The sequence below is a fragment of the Hyperoodon ampullatus genome (assembly GCF_949752795.1).
Source record: "Hyperoodon ampullatus genome assembly, chromosome: 6".
Taxonomy (NCBI): Eukaryota; Metazoa; Chordata; class Mammalia; order Artiodactyla; family Ziphiidae; genus Hyperoodon; species Hyperoodon ampullatus.
Genome location: NC_136919.1, coordinates 33,045,631 through 33,069,014, shown reverse-complemented (window position 1 = coordinate 33,069,014; position 23,384 = coordinate 33,045,631). Strand labels below are relative to the sequence as shown.

Here is a 23,384-nt window from a genome sequence, read left to right as displayed (position 1 = left end):
AGAATTTCTCAAGAAGGAATTTAATAAAGATGGCTGCATTGGGATTAACATATATACACTATTGGTACTATGTATAAAATAGATAACTAATGAGAACATACTGTATAGCACAGGGAACTACTTAATGCACTGTGGTGACCTACCTGGGAAGGAAATCCAAAAAAGAGTGGATATATGTGTATGTAGAGCTGATTCATTTTGCTGTATGGTAGAAACTAACACAACATTGTAAAGCAACTATACTCCAATAAAAATTAATTTAAATAAATAAATAAAACCAGAATTGGAAAGTAAAAAAAAATAATAATAAAACAATGTTAGGACAATTGATGAAACATTGGTGAAAAGTGAAATTAGACCTCTATCTCACAAGGTATATTAAAAGAAACTCCAATTATATTAAAAAAAAAGATGGATGCAAAGTCAGACTTGGAAATTTACAATATCAATATAACTGCAAGTGCAGAGGATGAGGGCAAAGAGCTTACGAGCAGTACATGTGGTGCTAAAGACCTAGGGATGCTACCTCTGTCACAGATGTAAGCCTGTGCTACCCTAGACTGAAAGCTGTTGTCCAGAGTAAGGGAGGTGAGACTCCTCCTCTTCTCAAAGCTGAATGGCCCAAATCTGGGGATGGGGGTGGGGTGGGGATGTGTGCTGTGCTAGGAGTCATACTCAAAGGACTTGTAATGAACAGGATTGCACTCAGAGGAGCGTTGGAAAATCCAAACTCTAAGACATAGAAACAGTGGTTGAAGCCACGAACAGCATTTGGTCTGATAAAAAGCACTTTGGGAAGGAAAGGGACAGGGAGATAAGATCATTTTTCTCAAAGGCCATTACGTATAACCGGGATCTACAAACATTTTCTGTAACGGGCCAGATAGTAACTAATTTCTGCTTTGCGAACCTGTGGCACATCTGATTTCTGTCACAGCTACACACTCTGTCATTGGACGCAAAAGCAGCCATAGACAATATAGAAATGAATGGGTGTGGCTGTGTTCTAATAAAACTTTATTTACAAACACTGGTGGAGGGTCAGATTTAGCCTGCGAGACATAGTTTGCCGACCCCTGATGTAGAAGGAGGAAAGTAACATTTCCTTAGAGTCTACTCTGTGCCAAACATCTGCACATTATCTCATTGATTCCTCATAGAACTCATAGAACCAAAGTAGGTACTATCTCCCCATTTCAAAATATGGGAAAACTGAGACTCCATATATTCCTATACCTGTATACTTCTATATGCGTTATTAAGCAAATACGCCCCAAACCCCACACCTAGCATGAGATGGCCCTAGAATTCTAATGAGTTTCCATCACAGCACTCACTCCCTGGAGAATTGGTGCCTGGCTGTGGGAGGGATCTACACGTGGAGCGAGTCATCACCCAAGTGATGGCAAATAATACATCTGGAAAGGCCACCAAGTCCCAGAAACATCCTGAGAAATGCAAAGGCCGTGATTCCAGTCACGAAGAGGAGACCTGGGTCACTGAGTTGAAAGCTGTGATGAAGTGACCTATAGTAGCCGCTCTTGACGGGAACAAATCAGCTAAAGGTTTTCTCATTGTTTTAAGTATTTTTTAAAATTAGATGATTCATTAGCCACAGAGGTATTTTCCATAGCACCACTTACCACAGCGCTTCCTGCCAAGAACAAGGTCAGAGGCAAGGGTCTCTGAAAAGCTGCAGCATCAGGGTTAGAGCGAGGCAGTAACATCTCCTCCCTGTGTGGGCAGAAGGAGCGCCTTCCCTCTCTCCCCTCTCCCTTCTCTCCTCACAATACAGCCCTTGGAAGCCTCCAGCCAACCCCTAAGCAGTCACTCCCTGATCTGTACTCTCTCCACACCTCCATCATCACACCTACCAACACTCTTATTTCTCAGAAAGACCAACAAAATGGCACAAGCTGCAAATTACATGTCACCGAACCCCAGTGCTCAGAGGGTGTCTGATACATAGACTCGCTCAATAAAAGTCTGCTTTATTAAACTTCACTTAAACAGGTCTCAAGCAAATGCACTCACCTACATCTCCCATTTAACTTCCATGGCAATCACTTAACAAATCACCCTCTGTCTTACTTGATAGATGAAACAATAACAAGCCCCTAAATCGAGGCAGAAAGAACTGTTGGTGCCTGTTGGAAGCCAAACCTGCTCCTGCTGTGCTCCCTGAGTTCTGTGTCACTCCTCCACCTCAGGCCAGGAAGAACATTGACAAGGATGTCAGCCAGGATGCCAGCCTGCATGGCTTTTCTTTAATGATTACTGGAGGACATTGATTTTTTTTTCTAGTTCAAATCAACTTCTATAGCCCACTTCTAGAGCAAACTGAGAGTAAACTAATCGGATAAGCCAGTCCTGCCCTGGACCCACTCTGCTATTTTATTGCAAGAATCACCTTCCTCATGAGTGTTCATTGATCTGTGTCTACATAGACCCAATACAGTATAAAGAAGAAAGCAAGGCTCCAACGTCAGACAGACCTGAGATTAAATCCTGTTTCTGCCATTGATCGGCTCTGTGACCTTAAGCATATTGCTTAATCTCCCAGGGCCTTGATGTCCTCACCTGTAAAATGGGGTTAAGAATGCCTACTTTGTAGGCTTGTGAGATTAAGAGAAATAATGGGCCAGAAAAAGCATTTATAAAGTGTTGATATAGATGAGATAGTTCAATGGTAGATTGATAGCTAGGTAGCAGCAGGTAAGCTTATTTTGTAACAAGAGAAATTGAGTGTTAAGAGTTTAGGAAAAGGAGTAATGATACCCTCATAAACACCTATCCTCTTTCTGAATGAGGGATCTGAGACTCAGAGATATGAGATAACTTGCCTAGTGGCACACTGCTAATAAGTGACCTGGCCTCATCACACATCCTGCACTTGGATGGTGTCCAGCATGCACTAGGCACTCAGTGAGCATTTGCAGACTAATTAACTGAAGGAATGATAGGATATGGTCTAAAAACACAAGCAGCGTAATCCAGGAGTACAGTGCTCTGGTCTCCTTCAGGCAGGGCCATTCTTGTTGCTTTTTTTTTTTTGGCTACATTGGGTCTTCATTGCTGCACACAGACTTTCTCAAGTTGCAGCAAGTGGGGGCTACTCTTTGTTGCAGTGCACAGGCTTCTCATTGCAGTGGCTTCTCTTGTTGTGGAGCACGGGCTCTAGGCGCGTGGGCTTCAGTAGTTGTGGCACATGGGCTCAGTAGTTGTGGCTCATGGGCTCTAGAGCGCAGGCTCAGTAGTTGTGGCGCACAGGCTTAGTTGCTCTGCAGCATGTGGGATCTTCCCAAACCAGGGCTCGAACCCGCGTCCCCTGCATTGGCAGGTGGATTCTTAACCACTGTGCCATCAGCGAAGTCCTTTTTTTGCATCTTTTTGGGATGAATAGTCCTACATGAGTCCTAGTATGTCCAATGGGTATTACCACCATAGTCTTGAGAACCAACTTAACTCATTGTCGACAACCTTCTAAGGAAGAGAAGCTGGGGTTCAAGGACACAGGAATTTTAACTGCTCATATCTAATGTTTATGATTAGTCTTAAGTAAATAAGGTCAAGTTCTCTTGCCCTGAGACTATTACAGAATTCAGTTTACTGATATTCCATGGACCATCAGTTCCCATTTCTTTTAATATTATAGAACGAGGCTGAGTTCTATAAACATAGAGTCACGGTGGTATAATGGAAAGAGCACCGGACTAAATGTAAGGAGACATGGGTTTAAATCTCGGTCCCTATGAACTCTAGTCATGAATCTTAGCCTCTTGACCTCTGATTCTTCATCTATAAAATGGGAAAATAATACTAGCCCCTCTTCATTATAATAGTGAGGATTAAGTGGGATCATGTATGTTAAAGTGTCTGTCTTGATGCTTAGCACATAGAAAGTGCTTAATAAATATTTATCCATTTGATGGAATGCACATGTGGTATCTGGCATACTAAACACTCACAATGAGAGGCTACTTAGTCAGTTCATTTTTAGCATTAGACCTGGGTCCCTAGAAGGCACTTAATAAATGCTCTTTCACTCAGTGGAATACTTGCCCAATGACTGGCATAGCAGTTGCTTAATGAATGTTCATTCATTCAGTGGAATCTTAGCACAGTGCATAGCACATAGACAACATTCCATAAATGTTGGTCAAATCCAAGTAGGGAAAGTGGAACTTCATTCACTTAATGAGATTTTGCAACCCCATAAATATTATATGGTGTTGCCAGCGCTTTACAAAGCAAATCAACCATTGCTGAAATGTTCTCAGCTTGTGCTGGTTAACAAACCGTTGTAAACTATTTTCAAAACATAGAGCATTCCATGAATGTGCCATAATAACACTGGTAATGCTAAGCACCCCCAGATCCTAAACAAGTGGTGGGAGAGTGCAGCATATGAATTAATTCAAAAGTCAACAAAGGATCTATCTTCACAGAGACAAACACAACTACACAATCCTTCCTAAGCTTGCCCAGAGCTCAGCTTGACAATCGTTCTGACAGATCCTAGAGACACTGAACCCCAAGGAAAAATTCCCAAGTGTAGGCAGAGTCTGTCAGGAAGTAGAAATGCACATATGCAAATGTGTGCCTATAGGAGAGTATGCGTATATATAAAATTTTCTTTTAAAGGATTCGTCTTTGAAAGTTTTGCTGTATTTAAGTACTCTGCAACATTAAAGCATTTTGTTCCTTGGGAAAAAGGCGAGTGGCTTTTTTTTTTTTTTTTTTGCAGTATGCGGGCCTCTCACTGTTGTGGCCTCTCCCGTTGCGGAGCACAGGCTCCGGACGCGCAGGCCTAGCGGCCATGGCTCACAGGCCCAGCCGCTCTGCGGCATGTGGGATCTTCCCGGACCGGGGCACGAACCCGTGTCCCCTGCATCAGCAGGCGGACTCCCAACCACTGCGTCACCAGGGAAGCCCACGAGTGGCTTTTAATGGTGTAATTTCTCCTTTTAGAGACCACATTCTCTAGAAAGACCATCAAGGAAAGACTTTTAAGAAAGGAGGGAGAGATGCCTTCAACAGACACTTGGTTTTCCCAATCAGAAGTTCAAGAGGGAGAGACAAACTCTATATAATTCCTGCACAGAGTAGGTGAGTGACACTGCAGTTTAGTTCTGAAGAATGTACATGAATTCTTTAGGCAGGTGGAGGAAGAACATTCAGTTCTGAAAGGGAAAGTGACATTTAAGGTATGGCAATGAGTTCGACATGGCTGGGGATCAGTGTGTGGGGTCCAGGGGTTAGTAGCAGCAAGTGATGCTAAAGAGGTGGGCCAGGCTGGGAGACCTTTAAGCCATGGTCCATGACCTGTGAAGAATGTTACACTTGCCTCTCTTTCATAACACTTATCTCCATCTGTCTTATTTTGAACTTGGTTGTTTATTAAGGGTTTTTTCTCTATTTCCTTCTTCCAGTCTGGAATTCCTGGAGACCAGGATTGCATGTTTGTTACCTTTGTTCACATCTGCAAGTCTAGCTTAGCACACTGTCCCTAATATGTACAAAACAAGTTTCAAAGTAAATAAAAAGCAAAGACACCTTTCCAGAAGTTAATATCTGTTGCCTACTGTCTAATCTTCCTTCATATACAAGGCCAGTGTGCCAGTTAGGAGTTAATATAGGAAAAAGGAGTCCCTCCAGGTATTTTAAACAGAAGGGCATTTAATACAGGGAATGAGGTGCTTATATAATCCTTGGAGGGCTAGAGGAGCCACTCTGGGGGGCTCCTGGCTCAGGTGCACAGCTCCAAAGCTGAGATGCAGAGGTCAGTGAACCTCTGCTGCTGCTGCTTCTGACTTCAACTGCCAATATCTCTCTTTCTCAAAAAGCTGGTGACTGCATTACATGCCTTAAACCTGAGTCAGTCCACAGACATGCGTGTGTCTATCACCTCACTGGTCAGCAGCAATGACAACAAGGTTGTGCCTTCCAACTCACTGTGAACTTCCAAGTCTCTTGGAATTTCATCTCATTGGTGGAATCTAATTTGCTTCCAGAACCCCAAATGCAAGGGAATCCGGGAAATGTAGTTTCTAGCCTTCCCGTCCCTGGGATAAAGAAAGATCCCTAAGAAGCGGGTAGGGATGGATGCCTGATTCTAATCAAAGATATCCAGCACAGTCAAGAATAATTCTAATTGGCTGCTGAATACTTGAAGTATGGGCTCTTTTAAAGAACAAACAAACAGGGCTTCCCTGGTGGCACAGTGGTTGAGAGTCCGCCTGCCTGATGCAGGGGACATGGGTTCGTGCCCCAGTCTGGGAGAATCCCACATGCCGCGGAGCAGCTGGGCCCGTGGGCCATGGCCGCTGGGCCTGCGCATCCGGAGCCTGTGCTCCGTGGCGGGAGAGGCCACAACAGTGAGAGGCCGGCATACCGCAAAAAAAAAAAAAAAAAAACCTTTTTATAGCCTGGATAACATTTCCTAAGAAATTAAGAATTTTTTCTAGTGCCACTTTTTTTTTTTTTTGGCAGTGGCATGTGGTATCTTAGTTCCCCAACCAGGGATCGAACCTGCGCCCCCTGCATTGGAAGGGCAGAGTCTTAACCACTGGATCAACAGGGAAGTCCCTAGCAGTCTTATTTCTTAACTAAAATCAGAAGCACCTCCTTTTTCCCGGTCCCTTTCCTCTTCCTCTTTCTTTCTCTTCCTTTTTCTTTCTGAACAATTCTGTCCTGAATGGTGGACAAGTGGATCCAGCTGGAGGTGGGAAGCCCATGGAGGTTAAGAGTAGGATGTCAGAGCCTGGGAGGGAGGAAAGATCATCCTTATGGGGGGATGGCCCAAAATGGGAGTTAAAGTCCAAGAAAGGTGAAGAGAATATCCATTTGGGGGGATGGCCAGTGTGGGGTGTTAGCCTGACCTGGGGTAACGAGGTCCTCTACTCAGGAGGAGGAATAGAGGCAGCAATGGAAGATAGGTTACATGCAGGGGACTTAATAAGTAAATACATGGGGAATCGTGGAAACCAGGTTTTTCACTGTGGAGAAAGGAGTCACAGCATGGAAAAGGAGAAGAGCAGGATGAATCCTGTGGTGTTAGTCTGGAATTAAAACTATAAGTGTGAACTCATTATTTTCAATGTATATGTAGATAGACAAATAGATATAGAGATAAATATAGATGTAAATATGAATCTCTGTGTGTGTGTGTGAGTGTGTGTGTTTCCTGGCTCTGTCTACATAAAGGACCTGGGAACTGTGACACCCCAATGGCAATAATCACAACTAGCATCCAAATCTTGGCTTTCAAATGAGATTTTTCATTAAAAGGAACCAGAGGGCTTCCCTGGTGGTGCAGTGGTTGAGAGTCCGCCTGCCAATGCAGGGGACACGGGTTCATGCCCCAGTCTGGGAAGATCCCACAAACCGCGGAGCGGCTGGGCCCATGAGCCGTGGCCGCTGAGCCTGCGCGTCCGGAGCCTGTGCTCCGCAACGGGAGAGGCCACAACAGTGAGAGGCTCGCATACCGCAAAAAAAAAAAAAAGGAACCAGGGCTCCTTGGAGAAATGGCTGATTCCAGGACTAGGGCAGGTAAAGTACAAGATGAGCCTGGAACATCTTGTGCCATAAAGTAAGGAAGGACTCAGAGAATGATGGGGACAAGTCAAGAGGACACAGAATCCAGATGGAAAGGATTCCCACTGGCCAAATCTAGGACACTATGAACATCAAAATAAATAATAACAGCAAAGGATGATAACTCATTGAATAAAATAAGAAGCCACGAGTGCAACTGATAAACTACTTAAAAAGCGAAAATTTGATCAAAATCAAGATATTTAGATAGTTTCAAAGTACATGCCCATAAAATTACAGAGGGAGTACCACAATGTTCATTGCATCTCTGTTTACAATACCCAGGATATGGAAGCAACCTAAGTGTCCATCGACAGATGAATGGATAAAGAAGATGTGGCACATATATACAATGGAATATTACTCAGCCATAAAAAGAAATGAAATTGAGTTATTTGTAGTGAGGTGGATGGACCTAGAGTCTGTCATACAGAGTGAAGTAAGTCAGAAAGAGAAAGACAAATATCATATGCTAACACATATATATGGAACCTAAAAAAAAAAAATGGTCATGAAGAACGTAGGGGCAAGACGGGAATAAAGACACAGACCTACTAGAGAATGGACTTCAGGACATGGGGAGGGGGAAGGGTAAGCTGGGACAAAGTGAGAGAGTGGCATGGACATATATACACTACCAAACGTAAAATAGATAGCTAGTGGGAAGCAGCCGCATAGCACATGGAGATCAGCTCGGTGCTTTGTGACCACCTAAAGGGGTGGGATAGGGAGGGTAGGAGGGAGGGAGAAGCAAGAGGGAAGAGATATGGGGATATATGTATATGTATGACTGATTCACTTTGTTATAAAGCAGAAATTAACACACCATTGTAAAGCTATTATACTCCAATAAAGATGTTAAAAAAAAATTACAGAGGGAAAAATGAGTGTAACGTTACAGTGAGAAGCCTGGCAGGTGCCACCTTAGGAACTGAACATCGTCAGTGATGGAACAAACTGGAATTTCACACCTTGTGCCAGGATGCGATGAGAAGAACAGCATCGCTTCTGGGATAGTCCTGTCAGAGCTGCACAACTGGGATAATGTCATGAAGAAACATCAGACAAACACAATTGAACTGATGTTCTACGAAACAACTGGCCTCTAATCTTCAAAAGTGTCAAGGTCATGAAAATAACGAAAGACTGAGAAGCTGTCCCATGCTGAATGAGACGAAAGAGCATTGACAACTGAGGACAATGATTCTAGAGTGGAGTCTTCCAGCAGGACTAACAGGACGTTATCAGGACCATGCGTGAAATGTGAATGGAGCCTGAGGATTACATGGTAGTATTGGATAGATGTTAATTTCCTGAGTTTGATGGTTGCATTGTGGTTATATAGGAGAATATCCTTGTTTATAGGAAATACCAATGTCACTATTTGGAGGTCACAGGACATCAGATTGGTAACTTATTTTCAAATAATTCAGAAATTTAAAAAAGTTATTTGCATTGTATTTGCCACTCTTTCTTAAGTTTGTGAATATTCCGAAATAAAATTTATTTGTAAAAAATGATAAGTACCCAAGCTCCAGGGGAACGCAGATTTATTAAATCAATAACCAAAAACCTCACCTGTCTTACAGCTTCAAAAAACTCTATTTCACCTTTCCAAACAGATGAGAGTCCTTCTTTTTTTTCACATTGGATCTGGGAAATATAAACTGAAACTGTACAAGATTTCTGGAACAAGCAGTATTCCTGGAGGCTTCATTGGATATACACCCACCTCCAACCTTCCAATGTCTATCATAATGTATGGAAAGAAAACTTGGTGAAGAATAAGAAGACCCAGGCTCTGAATGTCATTGTCACCACTTCCTAAATATGCTACTTTGGGCAACTGCTTACCCTCCCTAAGCCTGCGTTTCCTTAACTATAAAATGGAGATACTAATATTTACTTCACAGCATTGTTGGGAGAGTTAAATACAATAATGGGTGTGAACCTGCCTAAATAATGATTGGCATAGGAGCATAAGGGTTTTGTTTTTTGTTTTAACATCTTTTGGAGTATAATTGCTTTACATGGTGTGTTAGTTTCTGCTTTATAACAAAGTGAATCAGTTATACATATACATATGTTCCCATATCTCTTCCCTCTTGCGTCTAAGGGTTTTGTTTTTAATAGCACAACAACTTAATTTGGTATAACCCAAAAAGTTCCTTTGACTCTGCCATTTACTCACTCATTCTCACTCATTTATACACTTAATGTTTGACAAATACTTACCAAGAATCTACTATACACGGTTCTATGGTCCAAGTCAGAAATAATAAACCACAAGTTACCCTTTTTTTTCCTACAAAGAAGATGCAATGGAAAAACAATGTTCTATATCCATCTGTGAATTATGAATTTAAATCAGTTTAATAATCCAACCAAGGATGTGTTTGCATTTCATTCCCTCTCTCTTATTGTAGCTATTGAATCCACCCACGTCTCCATCACATACATCTTTATTTTCCAATGAGTTCTGAAAGATTTCCAAGGTAGAGCAAGACACAGGGAATGCACCTGACGTCTGCCTCCCCCTGGGAAATATGTCACTCCATTTAATTCCTCCTGACATTTTCCCCATTGTACTTTCTGCTCTTCCTCAGAATACATCCTTCTCAGAAAACAAATGTACTTATTGACTACCCAGGACAATCTTGGAAACAGTTGCAATTGATCGTGTGTAGAGTTCAAAAAATAATAATAATAATAACCGACACACCAAATGCAGAAACCTGTCCCATAAGGTCTCCAAAGCACTAACAGGTTGTTTGGGACATCAAGAGTCCCAGGGGTTTCTCTGTAAACCCCACTTAGGCAGGCAGAGAGATTTCTTTTCCATTTTTAGGCCATTGGCAATTTCGTTTGCTTAAGCTTAATTGTTCCCGGATATTGAGAGGGTACAGAAGGTAATTGTATGTTTGATTTTAATGACTCTTTTGGCCTCGATTTAACATCCTCGCTGAAAAAATTAGCAACGAACCCACACGCACACGGGGTTTTCTGTTTGTTTTTCGGTTTTCTTTTTCCGCAAGAAATTCGCCTGAAGGTGAAATACAGCTGTGCAGCCCCGTACCGAAGATAAAATCCAGCTGTGCAGCCCCGTACCGTTTCTGTGAGTGGACGGGTCTCCGTCACTCAGCATCACAAGCAAGAGGCTAGAAAGGGCCCGGTTTCTGTGTCAGAGCCGGGCTGACAGTAGCTGTGCCCTCAGCCAGCCAGGGGAGAGTCCACACCCGTACTCTCGCATCTCCCTCTGGCCCAGCAGCCCTCTGCAATCCGAACTTCTAAAACTGCTCTGGCTAAGTGGCGCCGTACTGGGGGCACCTATCTCCCCGACTGCCCAAAGACACAACAATTTTAACTGCCACGAATGCGGCAGAACTTTCGGAAGTGCGTGAAATCAGCTACGTAAATTGTGAAATAGCTGTTGTGTGACAGCATCAGATCGTGCAGTCGAGGTCCCCTTGCGGAGAGGAGGTGACCCGACCTCCATCCCCCCAAGCGCCGGCCTTGCCATCCAGTCTGAGTGCCGCGCGCACCCAGAGCCCACCCAGCCCCGGGACCAAACGCCTCGCCGAGCTCCTCTCCGCAGTACCCGGCACAGGTGGCCGCCCCCAGAAAACTCCTCCTCCCTGACTCCCCCTGTCCTCTGCCCCCTCCCACCCGCGCCTCTTTAGCCCCGCCCCTTCCTCTCCCCTCCCACCCCACCCCACCCCACCCCGGCGCCTCGCCGGCCCCGCCCCCTCTCGTGTTTTCCTTTCAGTCTCCTCTTTCCTAGTTCTCCCTTTAAAAATTGGTGTAACCCAGGCCTGGGGAGGAGAGGGGAGAGCAAAATGCCAGCCATATCAGAATCGCTAAGATAGTGTAAATAAATTTTGAAAAAGCATATTTAATAGTGTAACTTAATATTTAATAAAAGCAAGAGATGTCTGAGTGGTTTTTTTTTAATGTATGGGTTTATATAACACTATGTAAGTTTCACGTGTACAGTATGGTATTTCGACTTCTGCGTACCAGAAAGAGTGCTCACCACCAAAAAGTGTAGTTTCCACCCCTCACCATACAGTTGACCCCCTTTACCCATTTCGAGCCCCCACCCCTTCCCCTCTGGTAACCACTACTCTGTTTTTTGTATCTACCTGTTTGTTTTGAGATGTCTATTTTTTAACACAAATCTCTGAAGGTTACGCTCAGCAAAATCTCCTTGGTGATGAACCACCATGCAGTGATTCTTAGCTGTACCCACGGAGTTCTATCAGTTTGTTTTTCTAGGTTTTTTTGGAGGTAGGGAGTGTACGTTTACCAAGACAGTACATTTCTTTTGTTTAAGGTTGAGAAACGCTATTCTCAATAACCTCATCCACTCCTACGGGGCTTCGATTATACCTCGAAGCGGACAGCTCCCAATGCTCTATCTCTAGCTCAGATCTCTCCTTGGAGCCTGCGATCCCGCAGGGACTGCTTACTGGATGTTTCCAACTGCGAGGCTCAAACCTAACAGGTCTGCAGGTGAGCTCACGGTCTTCCCCACACCCTGCTCCCTGTCTCTGCCCTGTGACCCGGGCCAGGCACTGGGGATGCCCCAATGCCCGTGCTCGACCCATGTTAGAGTCAGCTCTAAACTATCTCATACACCCATCTTCTCCTCTCCTTCACTGCAGACACTGCCTCAGCTCAGCCCTCCCTCCAGGGTCTTTTAGGAGATAACAGCCTCCCAACTGCGTTCCTTGGCTTTGAATTCTCCTCCCTCCACGCTGTTGGAAAATGACCCATCTAAAATATTCTAGTGGCTCCTTATTGCTTGTAGAATAAATTTTAATGTTCTCAGAACAACCACGGAAAGCTCATCACAGTAGGACTCCATCCTACCTTCCCTGTTTCTTTTCTTGACAGCCCTCCTTCCAATTCCACTTTCCAGCCACCTGATTCCCCCAACCCTCCAAACTCCTTCCCACCTGTTGACTTTTCTGCACACCGTTCCCTCTGCCTAGAATTCCACCTCCCTGCCTGGCTACCTAGTGAACTGCTATTCTTCCTACAGAGCCCAGCTGAGTGACACTTTCTATGTAGAGCTTTTCCACACTCCTCCAGGTATAAATAATTGTTCCCTTCGTTGTTTTCCTGCCTCACTTCCTACAGTCTCCTTTAAGCCCTTATCAGTTTGTAAATTTAGTTATTTGGTTAGAGTCTATCTTCTCCTGTATGTTATGACCTCTTTGAGTATAGAAGCTGAAGCAGCATCTGCATCTATGTTTCCCCAGAATCTTACACAGAGCCTGGTACAGAGTAGGTACTGAATGAATGAATGATGACCCCATGGTGCCTGCTGCCTCTTCCCAGCATTACTGTGCTCTCAAGTCCTCTGTGACATAATAGGACCATCAGGACAGTAAATGATTACAATATCTTTACATTAGTTCCCTAATACTGCATAGCAAATTACCCCAAACGTAGGGGCTAAAAAAATCAGTCATCACTCGTGACCTCTCTCTGGATAGGGCATTTGGACACAAATTCCTCCCTCATGATGTCTGAGGCCTCAAGTGGAAGATTCAAAGGCCAGGGGCCAGAACTATCTGAACCTTCATTTACTCACATGTTGACATTGACGGTCAGCTGGGGTTTAGCTAAGTGTCAGCCAAAACACTTCCATGTGTCTTCTCCGTGTGGCCTGAGCTTCCTCACAACAGGGTGTATGGATTTCAAGGACAAGTGTCCTAAGAGTGAGAAAAAACAGGTGAGACCATATTGACTTTTATGACCTCGCCTTGGGGGTCGTGCAGCCTCACTTCTGCCACATTCTGTTGATCGAGGCAGTTACAAAGGTCCTTCCAGGCCCAAGGGGAGGGAACATAAAGCCCATGTTTTGACAGAAAAGTGTTCATATCACATCGTAATAAGAACATGTGGGATGGCATATATATTGATACATTGGTGTGGCTGTATTTGGAAATTATCTGCTATGATCTTCAAGGAACACCGCCCTTGGCTACTGTGGGGACACTAGCCTCATGAAACATTGGGAGCGCATTAGACAAATAACCCTAAACGGCTACCTAACTTGGTCATGAACATTTGTTATGAATCTCAGATGGAAGCTTTCCATCCAATTAGCAAGAGTCCCAAACTGTCAGGGACATACAACTGTGTGAAGAGGACTGGAGGAAATTATTTAGGATCTATTTATTGAATTAACTCACCAAAGACTGACTACTCTGTACCAGGCCCTATAGATGAGCCAGATACATCCCCTGCTTACCAGAAACAAACATACTCAAAACCACTTTTCCTTGCTACACTGAACAAACATCCTTGAACCAAGTTAGTACACTTCCATTTTCTGTTCCCTTGAGATACAACCTTGGTTCCATAGGCAAAATGGACTCTGAGAATACACCCAGTCATACCTGAGTACAGGGACAAAGAAAATTTAGGCTTCCAAGCTGAGTCTCTCTATCGCACAAGGAAGAATTACATACCCACCCTAAAGGTAAAACAGATTAAATATTATTAGTGACTAGAACATATAGATATTATAGGACTCAGTCTCCTTGTGTGGGAAAACTACAACCCAGGAGCCAAATCCTGCCCGCAGCCTGTTTGTTTGTTTGTTTTTCCTTAATTTATTTTTTATTTTATTTTTGGCTGCATTGGGTCTTTGTTGCTGTGTGAGGGCTTTCTCTGGTTGCCGCGAGCGGGGGCTACTCTGTTGCAGTGCACAGGCTTCTCAGTGCAGTGGCTTCTCTTGTTGCGGAGCATGGGCTCTAGGTACGTGGGCTTCAGTAGTTGTGGAATGCAGGCTCAGTAGTTGTGGCTCGTGAGCTCTAGAGCGCAGGCTCAGTAGTTGTGGTACACAGGCTTAGTTGCTCCACAGCATGTGGGATCTTTCCCGGGCCAGGGCTCGAACCCATGACCCCTGCACTGGCAGGTGGATCCTTAACCACTGTGCCACCAGGGAAGCCCCCAGCAGCCTGCTTTTATAAATAAAGTTTTATTAGAACACAGCTCTGCTCATTGATTTAAGAATGGTCTGTGGCCACTTTCACGTGGCAGAGTTGAGTAGTTGCTACAGTGACTGTCTGGTCTCATAGACCCTCAAATATTTATTGCCTGGCCCTTTACAGACAAAATTTGCTGTCCTTCCTCTAAATCTTTTTGCTTGCTTGCATCAATCATAGCGCTGCCTTCTATCATGCTTCACCTATGCACCAGGCTCTATGCTAGGAATCCCTGTATGAATTACTTTCAACTTTACCTGGAACCACCAGGGAAATATTATCCTCATCTTGCAGATGGAGAAAATCAAGACTTTAAGAGGTGAAAGGTTTGCACAAAGCCACAACCTGTCAGTGGTGGAATTCAAACCCAGGTCAGTATAATTCCAACTCTTATCTTCACACCTGTCAGTAAAAGCATGGGGTATAGACACTTCTGCCTTCTGGCTGTCTGAGTGAGAAACAACTGGAATCCTGGAGCTTCCAGACATGATTATTAGCCTAAGGAATCTGCACTCGAGCACAACCACTTTCCCCAAGTGACTGATTGTAATGGAAATGATTCATCATCCAGTGAGGCAGGGATCATGGAGGTTGCCCCTAGAAGCCAACAGAATGAACAGAGAGGGTTGGGCCACAAAAGCCCTCAGCACACACAGCTGGGACCCGGGGCTTGGAGCTATAGACACAGAACCACGGAGACTCCACCACCTTCCTCAGAGCTCCTCAATCTGGAGCATTGCCCAGGCCATCTGGAGGATCAGAAAGAGTCCAGTCATGACAGGTAGCTTTTATCTGGACAGCAGCCGCTGCTATAATGAAATTCCCCTTAGCACTTGCCAAATTCCGTACATCTCTGGTTCAGCTGGGAGCTGGTACCCCTCCATGTAAGTCTGCATTCGCCGGCTCCAGACCGTTAGCACCCTTAAGAGAGAGGAGGCAGAGATGTTTGTGGGCACAGGGCACTTGGGACCACAAGGAATCTACCCAGACATTCCCTGAGAACTCACCTATCACAGCCTTGTTGGTGCTGGGACCCAAGTCTGAGCTCTGCTAACAAAAAGGAGGGCATTGCCCATAGCCTACTGAGGTATTTTTTGATCGTTGCTGTTTTGTTTTTAAATACTCTCACATTCATTACACATGTTTTTATCGAGCATCCACCATGCTCGATAAATAAATGAAAGAAAATTCCCTGCCATCAATAATAATTATTGAGTTCTTACTCCATACCAGGAATTTCTCTAAAAGCTGTGCAGGCAGAAAGACATTTAAAACTCACAGCAACACTGCAAGGTAGGTACCAGCCTTGTCTCATTTCACAAAAGAAGAAACTGAGGCACAAGAATGTTCATTCATTCAACAAATGCATCTCACACACACACACACACACACACACATACACGTATATATATAAAGAGAGAGCAAACGTTCTATGCTAATACTCCCAATAACTAGCATGTTTACAATTGGAGCCCTAAAGTTTAAAAAAAAAAAAAATCCTAACCATACACATTTACATACATTTCTGCTCATTGTACCATCCCCGCTAAGAAAGCCATTTTTTAGATGGTGAAATCTCAGAGATGTTTAAGGGATTTGCACAAGGTCACACAGCCAGTCGTGGCCTGCCTATCAGGGAAATGCTTTCTATAGAAGGACCAGAACAAGATCCTCAAGGTACCTTTCAGCTTTAGAATCCAAGGGATCAATTGCAGGGGGCTTTCCTCTCCCACCCTGACCCCTTGTCCCCTCATTGGGAGTCTATCCGTCACTCCCAGGTCCCTTCTAGCAAAAATCAAGTAATTTCACCAGTGCGAAGTAGATTTAGAAATCCCCCACCATCAGGAGATGAGAAGCAGCCTCCTGGCTTCAGTGTCGCCTAACTTCGCCTTAACCATCAGGGTAGAACGTCCTCATGAAAATCAAAACAGTGGGGAGACCGAGTGCTCCCCTGGGAGGGTCACGAAGGCAGAGCCACCACAAGAGCACGTTTGCGTCCCCTTCTGTGAGAGGCTGAGAGCCTCTGCCTGAGAGCCCCAGGGACAGCAAGTCATCCCTACAGGGAGGAAGGAGGACGGGCTTCCAGGGAGCTGAAAGCCATTTGGGAGTGAAGATGAGCAGATGGGGAGCTAGGGACAGGATACTTGGCCCCAAAGCCAGTGTACATGAAAGCAGCAGGTCTGGCTTCTTGTGCTGCTTGTAGATGCATTCTGGAAGCTTCTGAGAGGTTCTCAGAGTTGCTGAGGTCAGTCTTCCAGGGGACCCGAGGCCTGGCTGTCCATCCCAGCCCTTCCAAGGGGTTTTACTGCCCTGGGTTAAACAGTGGTAATCATTTTAGGCCAGAAGCAAACATATTAATGCCAGATGCCAGCTGAGGGGACACTCCAAGAGTTGAGTGGGTGCCCTGGTGTAAGATTCAATGCACCCACCATGCTGATCAGTTGTAAAGACCAAATGGATTCAGCTTAAGACCTTCAAGAGGGGTTTGTCCAATCATTGGTTTATTCAGGAAATATTTGTTGAGTATCTACCAAGTGTCAAGCATCATTCCTTGTTGCTGGGGTTACCAAGGGGAATAAGGCATATACCTGCTCAGATCTGTGGACAGACCAACAGATGCATGATGAACCACAGCACAGGGTGAGGACTGGGGCTGAGAATGAGCAGGAGAAAGAAACAACAACCCTTCTGGGACCAGGACTGGAATAAGAAGACCATCGATACTACCAAACCCTTGTTTGAGCCATGTGACCGTCACCGAGTTATCTAAACTCTTTCTGCCTCAGTTCCTTGTCTGTAAAATGGAAATAAAACCAGTTCTTTCCTTGAAAGTGTGTTGTGAGGATTAAATGTTAATCTATATATAGTACTTAGAGCAGCACCTGGCACATCCTGAGCGCCACTGGAGAGTTGTAATTATTAAATGTTCACTACGCTCGATGGACCTAGAGATTGTCATACAGAGTGAAGTAAGTCAGAAGGAGAAAAACAAATATCATAGAATATTGCTTATATGTGGAATCTAGAAAAATGGTACAGATGAACTTATTGGCAAAGCAGAAATAGAGTCACAGATGTAGAGAACAAACCTGTGGTTACCAAGGGGTGGGTGGGACAAATTGGGAGATTGGGATTGACATATATACACTACTATGTATAAAATAGATAGATAACTGATGAGAACCTTCTGTTCAGCAGAGGGAACCTGACTCAATGATCTGTGGTGACCTAAATGGGAAGGAAATCAAAAAAAGAGTGGATATGTGTATACGTATAACTGATTCACTTTGCTGTACAGCAGAAACTAACACAACATTGTAAAGCAACTATACTCCAATTAAAAAAAATTTTTTTTAATCTTCACTATGCACTAGGTGCTGTGCTAAGTTTTACATGAATCCATGCTTACATGGTTGGGACTCTTGTCAACCCTATTTTATCGGTGCACAAGGACGCACAAGGAGGTTGTGGGAGGAGGTTGCATAGCTTATAAGCTCTGGGGCCGGGATTTGAACCCAAGCAGTCAGGCACCCAACTCTATGCGCTTGACCTAATACAATTCTGCCTCAGGACCCCACCATGCTGACCCAGCATGGGAAGGGGACAGTTGAGTGGGAAGTCATTCCAGAAGACATAACATTGGACCTGGTCTTTGGTGACAATTGGTATTTGTAAGGAGTTAGGGAGGTGGAATAGAGGTGTGTCACTTGACGTAGGGTTCAAGGGCATTGATTTGGGAGTTAGAATCCCCACTACACCATTTGCCATCAGTATAACCTCCAGTGAGTTGCTAAGTATCTATGCCTCAGTTTTCTCATGTGTAAAACAGGAATCCTTATTCCTACCTTGAGAGGCTGTTGTACAGATGAAATGAACTCAAGCACTTAGGATGTTCTCTGGCACATAACAAGTGTGCAGGAAATGGAGGCTATTTCCTCCCAGCTTCACTCATCTCCTGCTGCCTTGCATCCCTCTTATTTTCATCCTTTCTCCCTCCTGCCCCCGATGATCCACCCCCATTCTCTTTATGGAACATTGGTAGCTAGTTTCACTTTGTCTGGCTTACTTTGTTCAGCAAATACTCTCTTAGTTTTCCTCATGCCCTCTGGGACCTCTTTCACCATTTCCTTTCCAAGTACCTCTTCCTGTGTCCATTCTGAAACACTGATGTTTCTGTGGGTACCACTGTTGGTCATCTCCTCTCTTCCCACTCCTCTCTTCCCACTCTATATACCTGGGTAATCTGTGCATCCATATACTGACAAATCCCAAATCTGTATGTCTGGAGCATATCACTCTTTTGAGCTCCAGACCCACATTTCTAGCTACCACCTCTGCTGGGATGTCACAGTGCTACGTGTCTACACTGGAACCATCCTTTGTATCCCCAAAAGTGCTCTACCTCCTGACAACCCAGTCTTAGCAACTGGCACCACCACCCATCCAGTTGCCCAAGCTAGAAACTGGGAGTTGTTTTGGAATCCTCTTACCATTCCACCTCCACATCTAATTAGTCACCAAGTCTTGTTGATTTCACCTCCTTTGACACCTTCCCCTTCTCTCCAGCTCCACTGCTCCTGCCTAGTTCAGGCTCAGCCCATGTCTTTTATAGTCTTGGCAGAGCTTCCTAACAAAACTCCTTCTCACCAGCCTTTGCCCTCCTTTAATCCATCCTCTGCATCACGGTTGACAAACTTTTTCTGTAAAGGACCAGATAGTAAATATCTTAGGCTTGTGGCCATAGGATCTCTATCACAACTAAGGAATTCTGCCATTGTATGTAAAAGCAGCCGCAGACAATGCATAAATGAATGGGTATGACTCTGTTCCAATAAAATTTCATTGAGAAAAACAGGAGCTGCATGGATTTGGCTCATGAGCCATAATTTGCCAGCTCTTGTCCTATATTGTGACCAAAGTGGTCTAACAAACCTAAGGGCACGTGTCATTCCTCTGTTGAAAATCTTTCATTAATCTCCAGATGCTGTCAAGATAAAGTCTAAGACCCTTAATAAGGCTATTATGTCCTCTGTGATCTGGTCTCTTCTTCCTCTTCTTCTCCTTCTCCTTCTTCTTGTTCTTCTCCTTCTTCTTCTTCTTCTTGTTCTTCTTGTTCTTCTTGTTCTTCTTCTTGTTCTTCTTCTTGTTCTTCTCCTTCTTCTTCTTCTTCTTCTTCTTCTTCTTTTTCTTCTTCTTCTTCTTCTTCTTCTTCTTCTTCTTCTTCTTCTTCTTCTTCTTCTTCTTCTTCTTCTCCTTCTTCTTCTTTTTCTTCTTCTTGTTCTTCTTCTTGTTCTTCTTCTTCTCCTTCTTCTTCTCCTTCCTCTTCTTCTTGTTCTTCTTCTTGTTCTTCTTCTTGTTCTTGTTCTTCTTCTTCTTCTTCTTCTCCTTCTTCTTTTTCTTCTTCTTCTTCTTGTTCTTGTTCTTCTTCTTCTTCTTCTTCTTCTTCTTCTCCTTCTTCTTCTTCTTCTTCTTCTTCTTCTTCTTCTTCTTCTTCTTCTTCTTCTTCTTCTCCTTCTCCTTCTTCTTCTTCCCCTTCTTCTTCTTCTCCTTCTTCTTCTTTTTCTTCTTCTTCTTTTTCTCCTCCTCCTCCTCCTCCTCCTCCTCCTTCTTCTTCTTCTTCTTCTTCTTCTTCTTCTTCTTCTTCTTCTTCTTCTTCTTCTTCTTCTTCTTCTTCTTCTTCTTCTTCTTCTTCTTCTTCTTCTTCTTCTTCTTCTCCTCCTCCTCCTCCTCCTCCTCCTTCTCCTTCTTTTCCTTCTTCTCCTTCTTCTTCTCCTATTTATCACATTACCCATGCTTCAACTTTTTCCAACTGCTACAGATCCTAGAGTATATTGTGAATTTTTTCCATCTCTGTGCTTTAAAGTTGCTGTTCCTTCTGCCCCCAAATGTTCCTTCCCTTGATTTATTTAGCACACTGGCATTCATCCCCCCCAAATTCAAGTTAAGTCTCATCACCTGTTTGAAGTCTCCTATTCCACAACTGGAGAGAAAGAGTACTTCTTGTGAAATGTATTTCACTGACAAATTGGGAGGTCTTTGATGACAGAAACTATGTCTCATTCATTTCACATTTTTTAAGGCTAAAGGAACCCTCATTTTCACTGTACATAGGAGGAAACTGAGGCACAGGAAAACCATGTTACAAACTCAAGGTCACATAGCAAAGAAGGCTCTATACTGGAATTGAAACCTGGAAAACATGGATCCTGAGTCCAAAACCTATACTCTCTCTACTTAACCTTAAAAGTCAGAAAGAAAGATCTTTGTTCAGTGTCTACTTATTTCATAGCCTGGAAATAATATCACTAGGTTTTCTCCATATCCATGAAAGCCTTTAGCAGTAGAACAGGAGAAACAGGATTCTGTATGGCTCCTTAAGAATAAACTATGTGATCTTTCTCTTTTCTCTTACTTTCAAGTCTCTGGGCAAGCTGATGAATGCAACCCATAGGTTCCAAGTATTGCTGCTGCCTCAACACTCTAAAGAGACTTCTTGGAGTTCTCTAACTAGTTGGGTGGGTCCTCTCCTTCTGTTGGCTCACTTTTCTGATCCCTTCTGTGAGCATCCTTCACAAAGTAAGTCATTGTGCAAATAAATGAATTTTCCCACCCTATCAGGTGTGCTCACAACACAATGGACAATGGAGTTCATGGTCTGCATGGTGATCCATTCTCATGTCTCACGCATTACTGTACAAGGAGTGCATACTGCACTTTGTGGTAAGGGTATGGAGTGATGTGAAAAGACTAAAAATGGAAGCACAGAACTCAAATTTACCATTTCTTTCTGAAGAAATAACCCAGAACTGACTTGATTCCCATTCAGCAATGGGATAAATGCTTTTAAAAAAATCTTTCATGTTTTGATGCATTTGCAAGAAGGAAGGCAACATTGTACTTTCAGGCACTTGTTTCTTAAATTCAAGCCTTCAAGGATGTGTGAGAACTGACCTTGACCTCTAGGCCTGTGGTTTTCTATCTGAGCTCTGCAGAGTTCTAGGATTGCTCTGAGATCTCCAGGAGTTCTACAGTGAAGTATTCTCCACTAATTGTTGAAGGTTTACACTATGTCCTCTTGTGTTCTATGTTGGATTCCAGATAAAATTTCTGTTTTAAAAAGTCATTCTATCTTTGGTCTCAGCAGCAGAAGCGAGATGATGAAGGGAACGTCATCATTTGGAAAGCGTCGGAATAAGACGCACGCATTGTGCTGCCGTTGTGGCTCTAAGGCCTACCACCTTCAGAAGTCGACCTGTGGCAAATCTGGCTACCCTGCCAAGAGAAAGAGAGAGCATAACTGGAGTGCTAAAGCTAAAAGACGAAATACCACTGGGAATGGTCGAATGAGGCACCTAAAAATTGTATGCCGCACATTCGGGCATGGATTCTGTGAAGGAACCACACCTAAACCCAGGAGGGCAGCTGTTGCAGCATCCAGTTCATCTTAATGATTAGTCATGCAATAAATGTTCTGGTTTAAAAATCAAACAAACAAAAAAGTCGTTCTACTGCTTATTAGAAAAAAATAAAAATTAAAACTATAATTTTTCAAATTGACAGTTCAAATTAATGGCTCTGGAATGTACTTAGGGATCAATTTGTAATAGATCTGCTGATCACTAGTTTCGTCAAGAAATAACTGCGGAAGCAAATAAAAATCTGGAAATATTTGCAAGATGATTGAGCAACAAACCCGCTTTTAGCTTTCTATGCCATCCATCAGGTACCACATGCCACCCATCAGGAGCCTCAGCACTTTCCTCTTGGTCACCTCCTTGGTTCCGGACCCCTTGGCCTCTCTCATCCTGGCACTATGCTCCACCCTCCCACTTCTCCCCTTTCTGCCTCTCGATGCTTACTCACATTTGAGAGTTGACATTTACACTTGATCTTGATACTCAGCTTAGTCTTCCCAGAGTCACAGCTTTGGCTCCCCTTAAACATGATGCAGGCTCTCTTGGCTGCCTCAGGCTGCCTTGGGTGACATGTATTCTGGGTCCACTTAACCCGTAAAGTTTACCCTATAAATTAACACTGGAGGGGTCCCATTCAGCATAGCAGCTCATGAGGAATAGTAGCCAAAATATAAATAAATCTCAAAACACGTGACACCAAGCTCCTACTAAAGAGAGTTATGGAGTTAAAGTTATTAACTCAACAAAGATTAACTGTGTGCCTGTTATATGTCACACAATGAGCTGGGTCCTGAAGATTTAGAAGCTATGGCCTGTGCCCACAAGATGCTCATGGTGTAGTAGAAGAGACAGCATAGGGCATAACCATCTGTGAGACACACTGAAATGTGACAAAACAAGCCTTACAGAGATACAGTCCAAACAGTCTGCCGTAATTGTAGACAAACATTCACAGTCTGGTGCCTACTCTCCTAGCCTTATTTCTTCTCTCTTTCCCAGTGCTAACTGAGCTCTAGCCACACAGAATCCCTCCCTTTCCATGACCTTTCACAAGTCTATGCATTTGCCCAGGCTCCTTTCTCTGCTGCAATTGCTTTCTCTGCATCCTTCCTCAATGCCAAGTTCTCTCTATGTAACTCATAGGTGAATGTCTCTGACAGCTAGCAAGTCCTTAATAAATCTGAACAAATAAATTAAAGGCCCAACTCAATCATCTACCTTTCTGTGAAGCCCTCCCTGATTTTCAGAATTAATCTGCCGCCTTCTCTGTAATCCCACAACCCTTTGTTCACATCTTCATCAAATCTTTTAATAAGCTGTACTAAAGTTATTGATTTCTGTGTCTCATGTCCCAACCAGCAGTTCCTTAAGA

General features: G+C 43.7%; 1 protein-coding gene across 1 annotated transcript; it reads left to right on the top strand.

Annotated features, from left to right (window-relative positions):
* Positions 1-21,751: 21,751 nt before the first annotated feature.
* On the top strand, positions 21,752-22,045 carry LOC307054444 (large ribosomal subunit protein eL37-like; the record flags this gene model as incomplete). Its single annotated transcript, XM_079706138.1, has 1 exon — positions 21,752-22,045. The coding sequence occupies one exon, from the start codon at positions 21,752-21,754 to the stop codon at positions 22,043-22,045; it is 294 nt and encodes a 97-aa protein (XP_079562264.1).
* Between the last annotated feature and the right edge of the window lie 1,339 nt (positions 22,046-23,384).